Here is a 19,951-nt window from a genome sequence, read left to right as displayed (position 1 = left end):
AAGTAGCTCCCAAGGTTTAAGGAGACAGAGGAGGAAGTAAAACAATACAACGGCAAGTAAATGCTAAATATGGAGAGCAAATTAGATAAAAATGAAAAGCAATCAATAATTCATAATAAACCATAGGTGTCTATAAACTATACGATATAGAGAATACACATTTTATTATTATTAGTTAATATATATCTCAATTTTTGTATTAATACATAAAAAAATGTCCATAATAAATACAATACTGAAACAAAAATACATTTTATTAAATATTCCGATATATGAAATATTTATAGAATAATATAGAGTCAAGAGTTCATGTATACATAGAAAAATATATAAATGTAAAAAATGAAAATAAAATAGATATAAAAATGATAAATATAACATATTCTGGAGCAATACCAACAAATAAAAAGAAAAAAAATAATTTTTATATATTTTTTATTTATTTACACTTTTTATTATTATTATTTTTAGAGGACAGAATTGAGTTCTATTGTTTCATTTAACCCTTCTGGGTGTAAAGAGTTGAATTTTAGGGTCCAATAGACCTCTCTTTTACACAGTAGGTTGTATCTGTCACCTCCACGTACTGTGGGTGTGACATGTTCGAGACCTATGATTTGTAGACAGGTGGGATCAGATACATGATTTGTTTTATAATGACGAGATAAACTATGTAACATGTAACCTTTTATGATATTTCTCCTGTGTTCCATAAATCTTGTGCGCAAATTGTGAGTTGTTCTGCCAACATAAGACAGATTGCAGCTACATTTTATAAGATAAATCATATAAGAAGAATCACAGTTCATGAAACTTTTGAATATCAATGGAGGTTCTAACGGAGAAATATTCACAGGAGTTTTGTTTTTGGGAACATGATTGCACATAGTACACTTATTTTTACCACATTTAAAAAAACCTTTAGGTTTATTGGGAAGCCATGATAGATGTTCTTCTGTTTTTATATTGATATCAGATTTCTTTTTGGATAGATGACTAGGGGCTAATAAGGTTTTTAATGTTTTGTTTTTTTTTATAAATAACAATAGGTTTTTTTGGGATAATATTGGACAATATTTTGTCCTGTAATAATACTCTATAGTTACGACATACTATTTTTTTGATATCTTTGGCACAACTGTTAAATTTGCTAATAAAGGCGATCTCTCTTCCCTCCTGTTTTGCTTTATTTTTTTGAATTTTAGGTCTAAGTAATACATCCCTATCCATTTCTAGGACCTGATCAAAAGCGTTTTTGATTAAGAGTATTATTACAGGACAAAATATTGTCCAATATTATCCAATATTATCCCAAAAAAACCTATTGTTATTTATAAAAAAAACAAAACATTAAAAACCTTATTAGCCCCTAGTCATCTATCCAAAAAGAAATCTGATATCAATATAAAAACAGAAGAACATCTATCATGGCTTCCCAATAAACCTAAAGGTTTTTTTAAATGTGGTAAAAATAAGTGTACTATGTGCAATCATGTTCCCAAAAACAAAACTCCTGTGAATATTTCTCCGTTAGAACCTCCATTGATATTCAAAAGTTTCATGAACTGTGATTCTTCTTATATGATTTATCTTATAAAATGTAGCTGCAATCTGTCTTATGTTGGCAGAACAACTCGCAATTTGCGCACAAGATTTATGGAACACAGGAGAAATATCATAAAAGGTTACATGTTACATAGTTTATCTCGTCATTATAAAACAAATCATGTATCTGATCCCACCTGTCTACAAATCATAGGTCTCGAACATGTCACACCCACAGTACGTGGAGGTGACAGATACAACCTACTGTGTAAAAGAGAGGTCTATTGGACCCTAAAATTCAACTCTTTACACCCAGAAGGGTTAAATGAAACAATAGAACTCAATTCTGTCCTCTAAAAATAATAATAATAAAAAGTGTAAATAAATAAAAAATATATAAAAATTATTTTTTTTCTTTTTATTTGTTGGTATTGCTCCAGAATATGTTATATTTATCATTTTTATATCTATTTTATTTTCATTTTTTACATTTATATATTTTTCTATGTATACATGAACTCTTGACTCTATATTATTCTATAAATATTTCATATATCGGAATATTTAATAAAATGTATTTTTGTTTCAGTATTGTATTTATTATGGACATTTTTTTATGTATTAATACAAAAATTGAGATATATATTAACTAATAATAATAAAATGTGTATTCTCTATATCGTATAGTTTATAGACACCTATGGTTTATTATGAATTATTGATTGCTTTTCATTTTTATCTAATTTGCTCTCCATATTTAGCATTTACTTGCCGTTGTATTGTTTTACTTCCTCCTCTGTCTCCTTAAACCTTGGGAGCTACTTTGTCCATGTGCCTGCAATCCCTCGTGGTGGATTGATCTGTTCGGGTGGCGCTGACAGCGCCACAGCTTGCGTCTCAGTGTGTTGCCTAGGGACCGGTGGACCGCACGTACGTAGACCCCACGTCATCGGGATCACGCCATCCTGTCCTGGTGGACGACGTACGGACGCAGGCTTTGCTGTTGGGCGGCGCGGCATGGCACGTCACTGCAGTCGCGTCATGTTCGCGCCGTCACCTAGCAACGGGACAGACGCTGGCGGGGTTGCGTCCGTGGGCTTTTTCCTCCCGTTTCGCTGATACCGGCAATCGGCGGCGGGCGGGGGCCTCGGGCGCACCCTAGCCAGCACAGGTACCTGAACGGGCGCTCCCTACAAACAAACACTACATTATAATGATGTATTTACATCTTGTTTTCTAATCATTGTGCCATATACCATGTGACCTGATAGGTCAAAGGTTGAATCATTCCGTATGATTGCATAAATATTATTTAGAGCTCTATATCTTTTGTTACACTGCCTCCTATAACATTAGATTATTGTTTTTATCCAGACGGTACTCAATTGATTTTCATTTGATTTTTATTTTAACGTATATTTGTAATACTATGCAATTTCACATGAGCACTGATGCACAGATGCAATTAATGAGCAATCAGCTCACTGCTATTTAAGCTGAGCCCAGACCTCACTCCACACACTTGCTCCTGAGGAAGCCGGACAGCAAACATCCGGGGAAACGCGTTGAGCTGCTATATATCTTCACATCCATCTGCCCAAGTGATGCCCCTTCTCCCACAGACGTCCATCATCTCCACTTTCTTCTATTGGATTACAAAAACCTGCATGGGACTTCAGCCGAGTTCCTAATAAATCCACATTAAAAGGAGAAGACGCCAAATAGGGAGGAATACCCCCATCCCTTCATAGGGAACTTTATCCACTGGGACTGCAAACATCACTTATTGCTGCTGTCATCCACACCAGCCAACCACAGATGGTAATATTAACTCTCAATCATTTTTCATTCCACATTAGTGGAGCTCCACATATATCAGTCAAGCATCTTGTGCTCTCTTTTTTAAACAATTATACATTGTTTTTATTATAATTTTTGTTATTTCATGTTTTTATATGTATAATTAAATTTGTATTAATTTTGAGATACCGTCTGGTCTTTATAATTATTCAGCCAGCGCTGGCACATATCTTCTTCTTTTTTTACTTATTGTTTTTGGGTCTGACAACCCAGTGCCAGCAGCTGTTGATAGCGCACCACTCACCCCCCATGTACCTCATACCATACAGTTTAGCATGCAATTAAAATACCTGGGGGGGGGGGGGGGGGATCTAGTTCTAGGACTATATTTTTTTCAAACCATGCTAACAATGTGATTTTGATCATGGATACTTTTTTGTACTTGATAGTTACCTATTATAACTCTTATAGCAGTCTATGAAAGGCTAACTTTCTGAAAAGACAGAAGTGTATAATGTATTTAGAACAAATAAAATGTGACATAAAACTGTTAAATTGCATATCAAATAGATATCTGAAATTGCAATTATATAAATGTATTACCATAGTAAGTATAACAAATGCTACGTCAATTCTTCTAAAGACACATTTCCATTGCTTAAGAGTGTAACATTTATTTTTTTCAACCAGAAAACTTTATCCAGGAAATATAATTCCAGGGATATTATGACTTTTATCCAAATTTATTCTAAATTTGTGTGAGTTATTTTGTTTTCTGTGCAGGGTAAATACTGGCTGCATTATTTTTACACTGCAGTTTAGATTCCAGTTTCAACACACCCCACCCAAATGTAACTCTCTCTGCACATGTTACATCTGCCCCACCTGCAGTGCACATGGTTTTTCCAATTTTGAGAACAAATTTGTATTACGATCAGATCTAAATAATAAATCCTGACTTACTTGTATGCACTCCTAAATTTTGTGCTATACAAAACAAATTATTATCTTGGCTTGGAATATGAAAACTCAATGTTATGAATATTTAGATTTTGTTTTGTTGCATTCATCTAAACTGTTGCCCAGTGCTACATTTATCCTATATTCTAGTTTGAGTAAAAGGTCATTTTCTGTGTAAAAAGCAAAGTTTACAGCTCTTCATGTTATGGGTAGCGTAACTGGTATCTAGATAGTGTTTGTCTAATCTCCCAGAAGCCGGAGAGCAAATAATTATAACATTGCATCTTCAAACAGAAAAAGGCAAGTGTTCATCTTTTGGAGTATTTCTTACACTAAGGAAAGTTTACACAGCTTGTGCTGAATTATTTTGTATGCAATTACTTCCGTTTCTCAGTCTTTTACTATAGAGAGTTGCCAATTCTCCCACTCACCTCCTAGCAGTATGCTCTATACTAAAATGCTGTCTGTCAAACCATAATGTCTGTGTGTTATTCTTTTGGAATAAGTGGTAATATTTCTTTCTGTTTCATTAATAACAATTTCTGTTAATATGTTGGGGAAATAGATCCATAAACCACTATTGTAGCTAATAGTAAAAACATGGGGTAATCCGGAACAGGGATTACATTATAGGGTTTTTCATATTTTGGATTTTGACATTTGTAATGAAACAACATGTATCTGTTTCCTGACTTCCTCCTCTGGGAGGGGCGTCCAAGTTGGCTCAGTTGAGGGGAAAGTCATAAGAAAATTAAAGGGCCGATGGGCATAATGATGTACGTGCATTATCATGGCCTTGCACCTGTTACATAATGGAATGATTATCTGTTTTGTGGAGTGTGGCCACAAAGAGTAGATGTAGTGCAAATTGCACCATCAACCATCCGGAATGCCTACTTATGTAAGTCGGCTACTCCAGGCAGGTGGCGGGAGCATTGACCACTCTTCTGGGTATACTTTCTGGGTATACTAAGAGGGTATACTGAGAATACTATCCTATTTTAGGGAACTTTCTATCTGTATGAGGAAGAAGGCAAATATGGTTTGTGAAAATTTCTTTTTGCTTTTACTAACATTTTTAATAGATTGAAAGCACAATAACTTGTATGGTGATGAACCACTTTGGATTCATTGATCCCATACCCACGTCTGGCTACATCTGTGGTGTATAACAGCAGTGGCACTCCACCTTCTTGTAGACACTGCTTCTCTTGTAACTCATGAATGCAGGATGATAATGATAATGATGTTTTATAATGTACAATGGCTCTCCCTAATCACAGGTGTAAGTGTTGGTTATAAATCTCAGTGTTACTAGTATCCCAGGTCACACACAGGGGCATATAAAGAAAGGAGGGTATGTAACCTCCTTTGTATGGGCCCCCTCCTCTGTAGCCAGCACCTGGCAGCCCAATACCGTCTGAGCACTAGAGGCACATAGACGGTATCTACGAGAAAATGGCAGTCACACCTTTTACCTGGAGATTTGTGGAGAGATGCAGACGCTGGCTCCAAGGAGGTAAGCATTGAAAAATACCTCTTTCACACCAGCCTATATTTCCGGGATGAGCCCGGGAACAACCCGTGTCTAGTGCTGTGTGAAAGGTTCCTGGGATTTCAACCTTACTAGCTAGCAGGCTTGCTCCCGCGACCATCCTGGGATACAGGCTGGTGTGAAAGGTACTTACCTGGATTACCAGGTAAGCCTGTAAAGTACCTTTCACCCCGGCCTGTATCCATGTGAACCTGACGCTCTCTGTCACTCTGGGGACATGGAGCTGCCTCGCCGTTGCCCTCCCTCACTCTTGGCACACCGAGGTGCCGCCCCCCACCTGCTGCCGCTGCCCCCTACATACTGCTGTCCATCGCATGCCCCCCCGGACTATCTCTCCCCCCTCACACCAAAAAATGCAAGGACTAGGCTGGTGTAATTTCTACATATCTCACAACCATGGCAAATATTGGGGAATTCCTGAGCTATCTTATATACCGTATTTATCGGCGTATAACACGCACAGGCGTATAACACGCACCTTCATTTTAAAAGGGAAATCTCAGGAAAAAAAGTAAAATTTCTAAATAAAAACTTTGAAGCAAAATAAGGGTAACTCAGAACTTTTTTTTATTAATATTATTACCACTTATAAGGTAAATAATGTAAAAGGACTGTAAAAGACCGGCAGCCATCTTAGACACTGGCAGCCAGCCTCCTCGCATAAGTACCGTACAGGCTGCACAGAATCCCGGTAAATATGAGCGCTGGAGCGGGTGCCTTCGGGGGGGCGGGCGGCAGGACTCTGCACATGATGTGCTGGTGTGGCGCTGGAGCGGGTGCCTTCGGGGGGGCGGGCGGCAGGACGCTGCACATGATGTGCTGGTGTGGTGCTGGAGTGGGTGCATGCGGGGGGACAGGCGGCTGGACGCTGCACAGCGTCCGGCTGCCTGTCCCTCTGCATGTGCCCGCTCCAGTGTTGCACCAGCGTATTTATTGTGTGCGGTGTCCTGCCGCCTGTCCCTCTGGGGGTGCCCGCTCCGGCGCTCCCTCGCTATATCGACGTATAACACGCACATATCGGCGTATAACACGCACCCATCTTTTCCCCCTATTTTCAGGGGGAAAAAAGTGCGTGTTATACGCCGATAAATACGGTAACTGCAAGAAACAGTTTTGTAAGTAATATTTGGAATGTTCGATATTAAAAGGCACTTCTACTGTATCTTTTTTATTTTATTATAATCCCAGGACTTCTTTTATCCATATACTTTACAGTAATGGGAGCAGTAAAGTAGAATACACATGCACATGTTGTGCTAATAAACTAATCTGAATATATCACAACTTAGATTTGGTGATATTCTACACTATATAAACAAAAGTGTTTAGACACTTACAGCAAATAGATAAAGACAATTCTATTAACATCAGTAGTGGCATAACTATAAATAATGCCCTCCACTAGAGTCTGTGTGGTGTCTGCCCTGATTAAAAATGTCCCTCCCATAATTTCCTCCTCCTCTTCCAGCATCAATAAAAACTGTCTCCTGTGAGGAGTCTGCCATTTTAGGAGGGACTTTTTCAATGGGGTCTGGCGTGATGGTACTGCACACAAGTGGTAGCAACAGCCTCCGCAGAACTGAGGCACTCACAAGGTACCCAGCACTTCCAAGATACCACAGAGTCTGCAGGGGCTTCTGCTATGCCACTGGTCATTAGTACTTTGTAGGTCCACCACATGCAGTGATTACTGCAGATGACCTTCTTTCCGTCGTAAGTACAGTGACCAACTGTGACACTGAAGAACTTTAAGTTGGCCTAGAATGGACCAGTCGCTCCGGCTCATCCCAGTGTTTCTCAGTGGGGTTAAGATCTGCACTTTGAGCTGGTCTGTCCATCCAGGTTACTGCATTTTCAGTAAAACCAGCTGAACAGCCCCACAGCATAGCACCAGCACCTCCATATTCTGCTGATGATTTAAATATATAAATTGGATCTTTTAAACTATATATCTCCTAGTTAAAACTTGTTTTTTTTAGACTTCATCACTACTGCCTGTATTAGAATAAGCCCTGAAAATGCTTTTATCATTGTTATATAACAGTTATTTTTAATGATCACTGCATTACCACTTCTCTAAACAAGCAATCACTGCAAAAAGTATTATTAGTGTCTTTTCTGCTTCTGTAATTGGAAATGTGACAAAACCAAGCCAGGTTACATCCATAAAAAGCAATATATAAATATCACAGTAATCAAAGGCTGTATTGCTCACCAGCATATCTGTGAACTCACGGCATTGGAAAACATTTCTAGGTGAAATATAGATATCAAATTAAGCTAAAATATCAAAACTGCGATTCAGACTTTTATTTCATATCTTGCCCAGTCTGCATTTAATGTGCAAAACACAATGTACTGTAGATGTACTTAATGGATATTGGAAATATTTTTGCTATTAGAAATAGGATATACAATATAGCAAGCCATGCCACTGTGCATCTGTGTTCTATTATTTCCTACAGTTCCAGTTTGTAAGAAGCCATCATAATTGCATAATACTCATTATAAGTAATTGATAATCGCTGATGACCAAAACAGTCCTTAGTCACCATGGGGGTCATCTAAAATCCCCTATGTATAAAACTGTATACATGTAACAGCTCTCCCATTAGCTTTACCTTGAACACAGTGTCCTTTATATATACCCGGGTAATATATAAGCTATTTTTAATTCTGTGGATCTCTTCTATCTTTATTTTTCTATAAAAGAACAAAGTGACAGTTTAGTAATTTATCTAATGATACATACACAGAGGATAAAGGTCTGAAGATCTGAGGTCAGAGATAAGGTTATAGATATACCTTTGAACCAAGGATCAGATTGCAGCTGTCTGCGCTATACCTGGCTCTTTGATAAATAGCAGACCTATGTTTCCACTGCTGCCAATACTTTAACCTTCATGAGCACAAGTGTTCAGTCTGGGGTCTGTGCATGCACAAAGCCAGTCTCTTGAGGATTGCACAATCTATCAGCCATTTCTGTTCCTGCTTCATCTGTGCTTTCCAAAGCATCCCTACTGCATGCAACTTCATGTTCCTATTAAATATTCTGATTGGAGAAGTGACCCTTCTCTTTCAGCTAACAATAGAAACTAAAGGGAAAAAGACTGAGCAAATATTGAACATTTTGCAAGTATGTTAGTTTAGCTGTGATTTTAGACAGGTTTAATACCTGGGCATTATTTAGCATGCAAACTATAATATGTTGACTGATTCTAGTTTCATTTTTTTCCTAAAAAATAGTTAATGGTTATGCACATATAGTGTATTTTCCCACTCTGTACTACAATATATATGATTAACCAGGAATACTATATATTAATTCTATATGTACACCATACCTCCCAACTGTCCCGTTTACCGTGGGGACTTGTCGGTTTTTGGGGATGTTCCCGTGGGCTGCCTGAGGCTAGCAGTGTCCTGTGGCGGGGGGCAGTTGGGAGCCCCTACTGCTACCCGCTTGTCAGCAGGGAATAGATGCTGTGCCCATGCGCACAGCATCTAATCCCTACAGGCAGAGGGGCAGCAGTGGCTAAACGGCCCCAAAATTTCGGACACGCTGCTGCCCTGCGCGCAAAGGTCTGCTGGATCGCCAATGAAAGTTTGGAGGTATGTGTACACCAGGGCATACCCCCCCCCCAGAAAAGGAAGGCAAGTCTACTTTGCAGAGCAGGGGTGACAGAGAGCCGTGTCCAACCCTCTCCCCCACCTACATGCAGCACAAAGCTGAAATCAAAATATTTGAGAAGTATGGTCAAATTGTGATAGGAGTAAGATGTTTCCATCATCCTCTCCCTATATATCAAGCCCAAAACCCACTAGCTAGACAAAGAAAGCTCTCTAATTTTAGTAATACAGTCTATCCACATACAGGGGGAAATTTACTAAGATGTGAGTTGTATTTCACATGGTATGTTGCCATGGGCAACCTATCTGAAACTACTTCTAATTTTTTTAGCACATTCTAGAAGACAATAGATAGTATCTGATTGGTTGCCCATAGCAACATCACATGGGAAATACAACTCACATCTTAGTAAATTTCCCCCACAGTATCTATATATAAAAGGCTAACTACTTCCCAACTCTATGAGGTGAAATATCACCAATGACCATTAGAGGCCACTCGACAGACCAAATTACTCCTTTGTTTGCTAAAATATTTCATAACAGAAAGTGAAAGCAATTTCTGCAGGGACACTGAGCTGTTACAAATTTGCTGGATATGGAGAAAGGGAGCAGTGAAGACAGAGATCAGAGTTTGGAGCAGCTTGGGACTGGGGCTGGAGAGTTTGTGTGCTAAAAACTGTCACAGCTCAAAGTGAAAGAAAAGCGGTCACAGCTTAAAGTGAAAGTACATTGCAGAAGCCCTCATTTTGCTGGGCTTTTAACTAGTACATTATGAAAGGCTATTTATATGTCCAAGTATCAATCTTTTAACATACAGTATACGTTTGTACCTTTTAATTTTTGCTTACTTAGGGCCTTATTCAGATTTCATCGGTACTGCGCGCATTCGAAATCAGTACCGATGTTGTGCGTCTGCGCATGCACCCATGGCAGTGAGGGGGGGGGGCGGAGATGGGCGGGGAGCGCCGGGCTGCCCCATTACCATATGGGAACGCTGGGCGTTCCATGGGCGTTTCCATGAGAACGCTGGGCGTTCTCATGGTAATGAGGCAGTGACACGGGTGTGTGGGCCGGGTATGCCCATATCACGCCAGTGTGCACGCTAAACTAAGTAACTCAAAAGTCACTTATATAAGCGTGCACGTTAAACATCATTCGATGGTCACCGACCATCGAATGATGTGGGCGGACACCCCAGCAAAGCGAATGGATGTTTATGCAAAACATCCATTCGCTGCTGTGCGGGCGAAGCCGCACTTTGCTGGGGCGGCGGGGGGGGGGCGTGCGTTCGCCGGGCGGGGTTTGGTGGACTCACATGGCTGCGAATTCGCAGCCTTGCGAATCAACCTGAATAACCCCCTTAATGCCCTCCAATATACTGTCCATAGCCAAATCAAATTGTTTCATATGGTTTACACTGACTATTGTGTTATCACTTTAGTTTTTATTTTAATGACATATTGCTTAGTTTATTTGTAGTTGTGCCATTGGAGCCTGTACATGGAACATTATTCAGACCCACTTTGTTTCATTATTGATCTTTCTTAGCTACACAAGCAATTTTGAAAGTTTTACCTTATTATTATAGCAATAAAACTGCTCACCAACTCAGATAAAAATATCAATTCCCTTTTTTACAGTGATTTAATATATCACCTGCTGTTATTTGTCAAGGAAAAAAAAAACAATGCCTTTGTTTTCATATTAGTACTTCAATAAAAAATGTGAAGTAGGCACGGATTCTGTTTGATCCTAGCTAGTATTTCCAGGGAATGGAAAATAGTGATAACAGCTGTCATACTGGCTTAATTTCAATGTATTTGTTTCAGAAGCAAATCACAAGTGTATTTGTACTTGACTTGCATCATTCGTAAAACTTCTCCATGTGTTCCAGCGTCACTGTGACATCTGACAGGGTTTCCAGAAATGTTACTGCAAATAGCATTGTGTCTTGCAATATATTTATAGGGATGTGACACAGTAGTTTTTAACCAGTGTCTGTGCTTTTTCTATTTCCGATGTTTCTTTGTCAGTCAGTTGTACTAACTAAAGTAAAAGTAACTGAGACAGTTGTTCAGAATCATTGCCTATTTATATTTAGGGTTTACACTTGATTGGTGCAGGTTGGTAGGCTGGGAATGCAGTCTACTATTTCACTATAAACCAGCAACAGGACTGGGCCACAAAGACCTTTAATGAGCAGAGTCAATATTTATAAGGAGAGAGCTTTACCAGAATTGCCTTAGTAAAATCCCAGATGCTGCTTTGGCTGTGGTGCACCAGGACAGGACATTTTTGCATTAAATATGAAGAGATTTTACCAAAAAAGCAGCGTCTTCTCTTTTAAGACAATTACTGGATGAATGTGACCCTGGTATCCTATTTATATTTTTATGCATTTAATTACAATTTTATGGTATGGATTTTGCATTTACTACTTAGAATCACATGACAATGTTGGACTGAGCATCGTATAAGGGGTGTGGCTAATTAACACAGGGTAAGACCCACCTACACAGAAAATATGACAGCCATTAGAGGCCATGGGTGAGCTGTAATAGATTGTGATTTTTTTTTTTAGACAGCTAAAAAATCACACCATGTCGCACATGTCATATGTGCTATTTTCAGATGAAAATTGTGCATGTAATAGGGTGCAATTTTTTAGAACAAGCCAAAAAACATTTGCGATTTATGGTAAGTTTTTCGTAACGGAAACATGTGATTTTTTTAATAAAGGTGCATTTTTTGCAGGTGCAACAGGTGTGTGCAATGTTTCAGAAAACAACCCAATATTTGACAAGTTGTGGAATTGTATAGTGTGTACCCAGCTTTAATTGTTAAGGTTAGGCATTAGGGAGAGGGTAAGGCATAGGTATGCCTAAACCTAACTACAGATTCCTGGTTAACTAGACAATGGATGACTGGGAAAGAATCCTGGCTCCCGAATGCAGTGGTGGCAGGGCTGGATTGAGATTGGTGGGGGTCCTGGGGCAACGACCTTGTATGGGCCCCTTCCAAGTGAAATTGCTGGTGAGAGATGCCTGTTCTCCCGGCTCACCTCTGCACTGACAGAACAAACCCGGTGGTGTGCCTCTGAGTTTATGGAAGCCCTTAATTTGTCAGGTCCATGGGACGGCTGCCCCTATCACCTCTCCTTTAATCCGCCCTGAGCCGTGGTTATCTTTAGGGACAGGAAGTCATCACATATAACATTTTACAAAAAAGGTACGATTAAGTTTGCTTATACTCCCCAATCCCCTCTGCCATATGTGGCTTGCACGAACAGCAGCCACCACTGATGCTTTTTGAACCTTTTAGTTCAAAACGCATTGCATTCAGTTCACATTGCACCATGTTTTTGTAGGCTTGCAAACATATTGCAAAGTACAAAAAGTATGTGCAGGCAGTACATTTTGTACTAGATCGCATCACATCTAGTTCAAATCTCACGCTGTTTGAGTGCATCGCAATGCGATCTAGGACAAAACGCACACCACACATATCGCACCGTGTGGGCACCTTACTGTAAGTCTGATGCTGCATCTATAGACACTATGATGCAGAAATGTCCTGTGATTAAGAATCAGGCCCTATTTCTACAATCACAGCTGTTAATAGAAAAAAAAAGTTGAAACAAGATTGGTATTTTTGTGTAGTGTTTTGGTTATTAATTTATTCTCAATTCTCTGCAGATAATTTTTATATAGATCATTTACCAAAGTGTCTGGTATGTTGTTAAATATTATGTGGTGTATGGATTGTTATGGGTCTTGTAATAAAACAGTCACAGGGATATACAGTACAGTAGCTCAGTATTTACACATTAGAGAATAACTCACAATTTACTTAGATGGGTAAAGAAACTGTTAGAATCCTTGTAACACGAGAACAGTGTCCTCACACCGTGCACCGATTTGAAGTCAAACTTAAAGGAACAACTCAGGAAATCCTTATGTATTTGTATCAATATGCTTCAAAGCACACATTGTATGATGATTGCATACTTAACATAAGGTATTCTGTAAAGGTCACAGAGATCCATCTACCTTGTTGAGACAGCAACTCTCACTGAATGCATCTGTAATTATCTCAGTTTGAGCTAAAATATGACTAATTTCAGTAGCAGGAGAGAATAAGCAGTTATAGCACTTGGCAGGTGACTTCAGATAGAAGCTGACCATTTTAGTGAAATCATATCTTAGAGATCATTTTGTACTTGAAGACAGAGAAAAGTGATCATTTTCAGTAGACGGTTGCTTCATACAGATGTGATAAAATCCATAATACTAGTTTTACTGAATTGCTCCAGCATATAGTTTAAATTACATTGTCTGGGTTTTCATTTTTCCATACAATTTAATCTAATTAAAGTCAATCTTTGCCTAAAAAAGAGCTGGAAATGGAGCTATATACAGTGTTATGACATAGTGTCACTTCCTGCCGATACAGAAAATGTGCCAGTGCTGGGATCACACATCTCCATTGGCAGTGATGCTGGGACAGAGGTTGAGCAGGATGCATTACGTCCTGGCTGCAGTAAAGTTTAAAGTTGGCCCCGGCTGCCATCCAATCAAAGCAAGCACACTGGCTGCCAATAAAAAATAAAGGGTCAGCTTTTGAAAAAAAAAACGGGATTGAGCCAGCCACAGCTCATGGACCGGAAGCTAATTAGAAGCTGCCAAGCGGCAGCTGCTCATTGGCGGTTCATGATTGGCAATTGGTGCGCAGTCAGCACCAGATTAAAAAAGTGACCCCTTCACGTGAGGTTGCAACACTTTTTTTATCATTGGCCTGCACATGGAGTCCACCTTACCCACTGCATACTACCTAGATCAGTGATGTCCCTGGTTACAGGTTGTGTTTGAAAGTTGTTTGTAGCTTTATGGAACATGTACGGAGAAAATACTAAATAAATGCCCTGATGCAGTCATTTATTTGTGTTTATTTTGTGGTAGATATAATTATATCCAGAGAGTGCTTTTATTTTGTATACAAGAGCAATGAAAATAAACAACTATGTTTTATTCTATGGAAATATGGCTTATAGGCATACAAGCTATACAGAAAGAAAAAAAAAACCCAATGTTTTCAGAGAATGTTGCACAGCGGCACATACACGACAATAAATTAGAGTACTCTGAAAGTGCAAGACCCTTTTAAATCTGAATATCACACTGGTAAAACATATAAAAATGAAATATTTTGTACATACTTATAGCTCAGCTACTATACTGTTTTAATAGCCTAATAAAGTTGGATAGATTTTTTTGAGGTGATGACCTTCACTGTGAAATGCTGATATTACTAATTTTTCTACTGAAAACCTTTTTATTCATGCCTGGAAAAGGAGAATTATACTGTCTTTGTGATGTTTTAACTTGCTCTTGGAAAACTGCTATCCAACCCACTTTGTTAAGAAATCTAAGATGTGTTATTATAAGGAATTATAGAGAAATAAAACCAGTATTGGCAATGGAAGGATCTGACCAAAAACTAGTATGGAATATTGAGCATATACTTAATTATCCTAATGGTTAGTGCTAACAATACAGAGTAACTACTGCCACAAATACGGCTCTGACTGTCTGTGTCATGTAGTACTGCCAGTGTCATGTAGTACTGCCTAAGTGTTCTGAAGTGACATTATGTTCCTTTCCAAACGACATTGTCAGTTATGTGTAAATAAACTGATTTCTTTGTTTCCAAATCACAGTACAAGGGATGGATTGATGTATGGATGTTTATACATATTGTAACATTGTTTGTGTATCATAGCTTGATTGCAAGCTTGCAAGCAGGACCTTGCACATGCGCACGTAGGGAGAGGTCCGAGTACCTAAAAACCCCCTGCCAGCCACGGGATGCAGCGGCACAGATGATCGATTTTAATGATTTTTAAGCCTCCGTCAGGCTGTGTGGCTTCCGGCAGATGTCTAACACAGGCTGTCGCTTTGCTATCTGACAGCAGGGGGAGCTAGTTGCAGAGGCAGCATGCAGCTCCTCCCAGCCTGTGCTCCTCCGTGTGACTGTGTGGGAGAGAGCTATCTGGGAGAACTGTTCTCTGTAGCTTGGCAAGTGAGTGTGTTATATGCTATGCCTCAGGGTTACGGGGTAGCGCTGCTTATATGTAACACCCACACCAGTATGCCCACATCAGTTGCAAACAGTAGTAGAGCTGCCTATACATATGCCCACACCAGTTGTCGACAGTAGTAGCATTGCCTACACATATGCCGACAGTAGTAGCATTGCCTATAAATATACCCACACCAGTTGCCAACATAGTAGTGCTGCCTATATATATATAACCACACCAGTTGCCGACAGTAGCAGCACTGCCTATACATATGCCCACACCAGTTGCTGACAGTAGCAGCGCTGCCTATACATATGCCCACACCAGTTGCCGACAGTAGTAGCTCTGCTTACACATATGCCCACACCAGTTGCTGGCAGTAGTACTCTCACACTTTACTCACCTAGTTCAGGTTGGCAGCTCATTCTCTCCTGATTCCTTTTTTTCATCAGTTTTGCTTCTGTGTAGCTACACCCCTTATGTTCCATGTAGCCCCGCCCCCTCCATCCATGTAGCCCCACCCATTTTTGGTCCCTTCGCTGAAAAGGCTGTTTAGGAGCCGGGAGGGAGCTCTGTGCTGCCGACACTGCTGCCTGTCATGCAGTGTGACAGGCGTAGCAGCAGCCGGCAGCCACAGAGCACAGCAGGGGATGTAGAGCAGGGAGAGAGCCTCTATTGCCTGCTGGGTAAGGCCAGCCCTGCCTAGGCTTGCAGGGAGACTGATACAAGTTGTCTCAAGGTACAAAAGTAGAAGTACATTAATCAGTGGTAGAACATGGCATCGCCATGTCCCATAGCAATATTGGTGGAGCAGACCTAGTGATTATGCTCCACTCCCATAGAGATCTTCTCTTTGCTCATTGAGCTTTAGGATATGTATCCATCACATATTCTGGGCAGCAGGGCAGTGTCTGCAGGAGGATTATGCAGCATTGCCCGACATCTCGCACCAGCAGACCATTTAATATAACATTACAGATTATTTCATAAAATACTGCTTGGTTTTAGACCATTTAATGACTTAAATTAATTATGATATGCGAGGAGGCGCATCATTTAGGACTGTCTGTGTTTTATTGTACTTATAGGTGTTTTTGCAGACTAGAAGCATAAACAGGAATGTCAGTGCCGTCTCACTTTTATATAACCCATTGTAACTGAAGCATGGCGCGTAAGTGTCAGCTTTCTCCGTGTTAACCTTTTCATGTGTAAACCTTTATTACGTCAACCTACACATTGTCAACATAATAAACCACTCTAGAAATAGTCTATCTCCCACTGGTGGCTATGAAGACTTCTGCGTCCCACAAAAATCAACATCTTTCTCCACACATTGGTGATAAATAATTCACAGTCACAAAATGATATGCACCACAAGAATTCGGCATTTCTCTTGGATGTATTACACGGCCATAATGAGTAGTGTGTAACTAAGTGCACCCCTTTCACCTTTGCGGTGTGTCTGTTGGGGGAACCCCGGAACCATCTTCCTGCTCCAGCATTGTGGGTTCCAGCCCACCCCAATCAGCGCCCTGCTTCCGCACTAATGTTTTTTCTGTAATAAGTAAGGCATTTTATTAACACACATGATACATAAATGTATCCACTAAACTACAACTTCATTTGTAAAAGCTCTTTATCCTGTTAGATGGAAAGTAAATGCAAATTAAAGGGAAAATACAGCTGTAGTTCATGAGCTGCGTTTTCTCTATATGATTGATTGGGATTCTGTGCTTGCCCTTTTTAGTTGTAGGTCACATTGAAAACTTTACAACAGCACTTTAAATAATGACCGTGTCTTGTAAATTATGCAAAATATTGTACTGTAGATTGAACTGACAAAAGATACCTGTTTTAGTAAATCAATAGTTTACACTAATAAAGTTTTTATTCTTTAACTTTTATCTACTATTCCCATTCCACTTTTTTTCAACCATGTGCAGTAAATTAAAAAGAGTAGAGCTAGCCATTGTATTAAGTCTATAAATTTTGTACATAATTCAGATTTACGGGAGACCTTTTAATAGTGCTAAGTTGCTCAATGAACAAAAATGAATTATTTCTTTAACAAAAGATATAAAAGATTTTGCTGGTGAAATGTTGAAAATTAAATGTGAAGCATTCTGCAGAGCGTAGTTAGAGGCATATTTAACTTCCAGCTTTGTAGACCAGGAATGAAGATGAGGGAGTGCTCACGTTGTGACTGCGGGGTATATTTACAATTAGGGTTGGGTTAGTACATGGGTCATATATTTGTTTAGCAATTTTCTTTTTAACCATGAAAGATCAAAGAAAGACATCAATGCCATATATATATATATATATATATATATATATATATATATATATATATATATATATATGGCATATACTTTTTAGCCTAATAAATATCTCATTATTTAGTGGCATGACATTATCTTTGTGTTGTGAAGAATATAACTAGGAGTTTACAAACTAACAGAACTCTCCTCTTTGTGCAGTGAATTCAGGAGACGGAATTGACTACAGCCAGCAAAAACGTGAAAACATCGGAGACTTGATACAGGAAACATTGGAAGCATTTGAACGTCATGGAGGAGAAGATGCTTTCATTAATATAAAATACATGGTCCCTACCTATGAATCCTGTTTGATAAACTAAGTCAATCTTAGCATATTTCAATAAAGAGAAATGCTGTTTTCTGCTCCTGAAATTGCATGCCCTGTTTTCTCTTATTTATGACTTACTTTCTTCACAGCTGCTAAATTTGGATCTTCTGGGCCATTTCACTTAGTGCTATTGTGAACAAGGCTATCGAATACATAAACAGCGACTGTTTCTTGCATTACAATGGTGTACTGTGCTTTCTTGTACCAGGAAAGAATACCCTCTTTATGACTGAGCTCACTGAAATGGGAGCTGGAGTTAAGACTTCAGTTGTACAGACAATAAAACTATAATTTTCATATGCAATTCGGCAATTGCTGCTCTGTGTTCTCTTGCCCTAAGGGTGATGTCAGAGGTTTTAATGAGGGTTTGCTCTGACTGCTTAATAGGTGTTTGTCATGGAAAAGAACTAGCATTTCAGCTGTGATTTTTTTGCAGCTGTGCAGTATAATGTGGCTTTTGCATAATAAGCCAATTCATATATACATTAAGTTACGCTTATATTCTTCAACAGAGAACTCAAAATAGTTGTGTTATATATAGGATTACTTAGGAAATGTAGTGAATATATTATCTGCAACAGAAAAGTGTTACTAATATATCTATACATTGCTTTCAATAATCTTTATAGGTCAGATATCATTGGTTAAAATCTGGCATCACCTAAAGATCATTAGCAAAACTATCGGTCGGTACTTATATGTTACTTGTGCGCCCACTATAGTTAGTACGCTCATACCCCCACTTCAGTGTCTTCTAATGTTCATCTAATTACCCTAAGCTATATGTACAGCTATATGTACAGCGATGCAAACAACTTGTTGCCCCTTAAATTATTCAATTTTTGGGATATTTTTGTACCTTCGGTAAAAAGGTATATTGGTAATTGACAGCATTTCACTTAATTTTGCATTTTGAATGAAGGCAGGAAATTACTGTGAGTCTGTGTTGGATAGACTGTCCTCTCATCATTTGCTTACTTGAGTGGTGGCCTTTTGCTGTGGGAAGAAGTAGTGTCAGACTGGGAGGGTAAGGGCCCACTGGGGGGTGTCCGATGCGTGATGTCAGGACATGGGTTCGGATCCGACATGTGACGTCACGACGGAGCGGACATCATGACATCAGTCAGTCAGTCTGTTGTGTCAGTCAGTCAGTCTAATGTGTGCTATATGTACGGTGCTGCATACCACTTGTGGTGCCTTATAAATTAAATGTAAATAATAATAATATTTAAGCTATTTGTACACAAGATGAAAAATCCAGGTATTTAAATGCCAGTGTCTACTTCAGTAGGGCTCAGTTGAGGATGGCTACATGAGTTTGCTTCCTTCAAGGCTCCATTTGTCTCCCAAGGCCCACACTGTACAATCAAAGGTCTATGTGTCTGTCCATAGCAGGGTGGGGAGCAGTTTTGTTAGAGAGTTTTGTGAAATTTTTTTACTACTCTTCCAACATAACAGTAACTGGAATTTAGTGTTTATTCATATGTAAAATGTCGGAGTGGTTGCCCTAGATATCAACAGACAGATTCATTGTTCAATCACTTTTGCAAGGAAACAATGCACCATGCATTCATAATGATGAAGCTTTATATGCAGCTTTAGATTTTTTTGCTTTATTGGTTTCCAATTTTTCAGTTTATTAAGTCAACTGAATATGTTTGTTATGAATTATCTCAACAGAAACTATGGGAGTAGGTAGATTAAGTAAACCCTGCAGGGGTCACAGTACA

General features: G+C 39.1%; 1 protein-coding gene across 1 annotated transcript in view; it reads left to right on the top strand.

The window, feature by feature from the left end:
• Positions 1-18,975, top strand: part of PACRG (parkin coregulated) — a 583,836-nt gene extending 564,861 nt beyond the window's left edge. Inside the window, exon 5 of the mRNA XM_083176499.1 lies at positions 18,053-18,975. Coding sequence (XP_083032625.1) covers positions 18,053-18,213 — 161 coding nt within the window. The 3' untranslated portion in view covers positions 18,214-18,975. The remainder of the gene's footprint in view (positions 1-18,052) is intronic.
• The last annotated feature ends 976 nt before the right edge of the window (positions 18,976-19,951 follow it).

Source organism: Crinia signifera, chromosome 3 (assembly GCF_055691185.1).
Source record: "Crinia signifera chromosome 3, ASM5569118v1, whole genome shotgun sequence".
Classification (NCBI taxonomy): domain Eukaryota; kingdom Metazoa; phylum Chordata; class Amphibia; order Anura; family Myobatrachidae; genus Crinia; species Crinia signifera.
The sequence above is the reverse complement of the archived record's forward strand: the minus strand, read 5'-3'. Positions and strand labels throughout refer to the sequence as shown.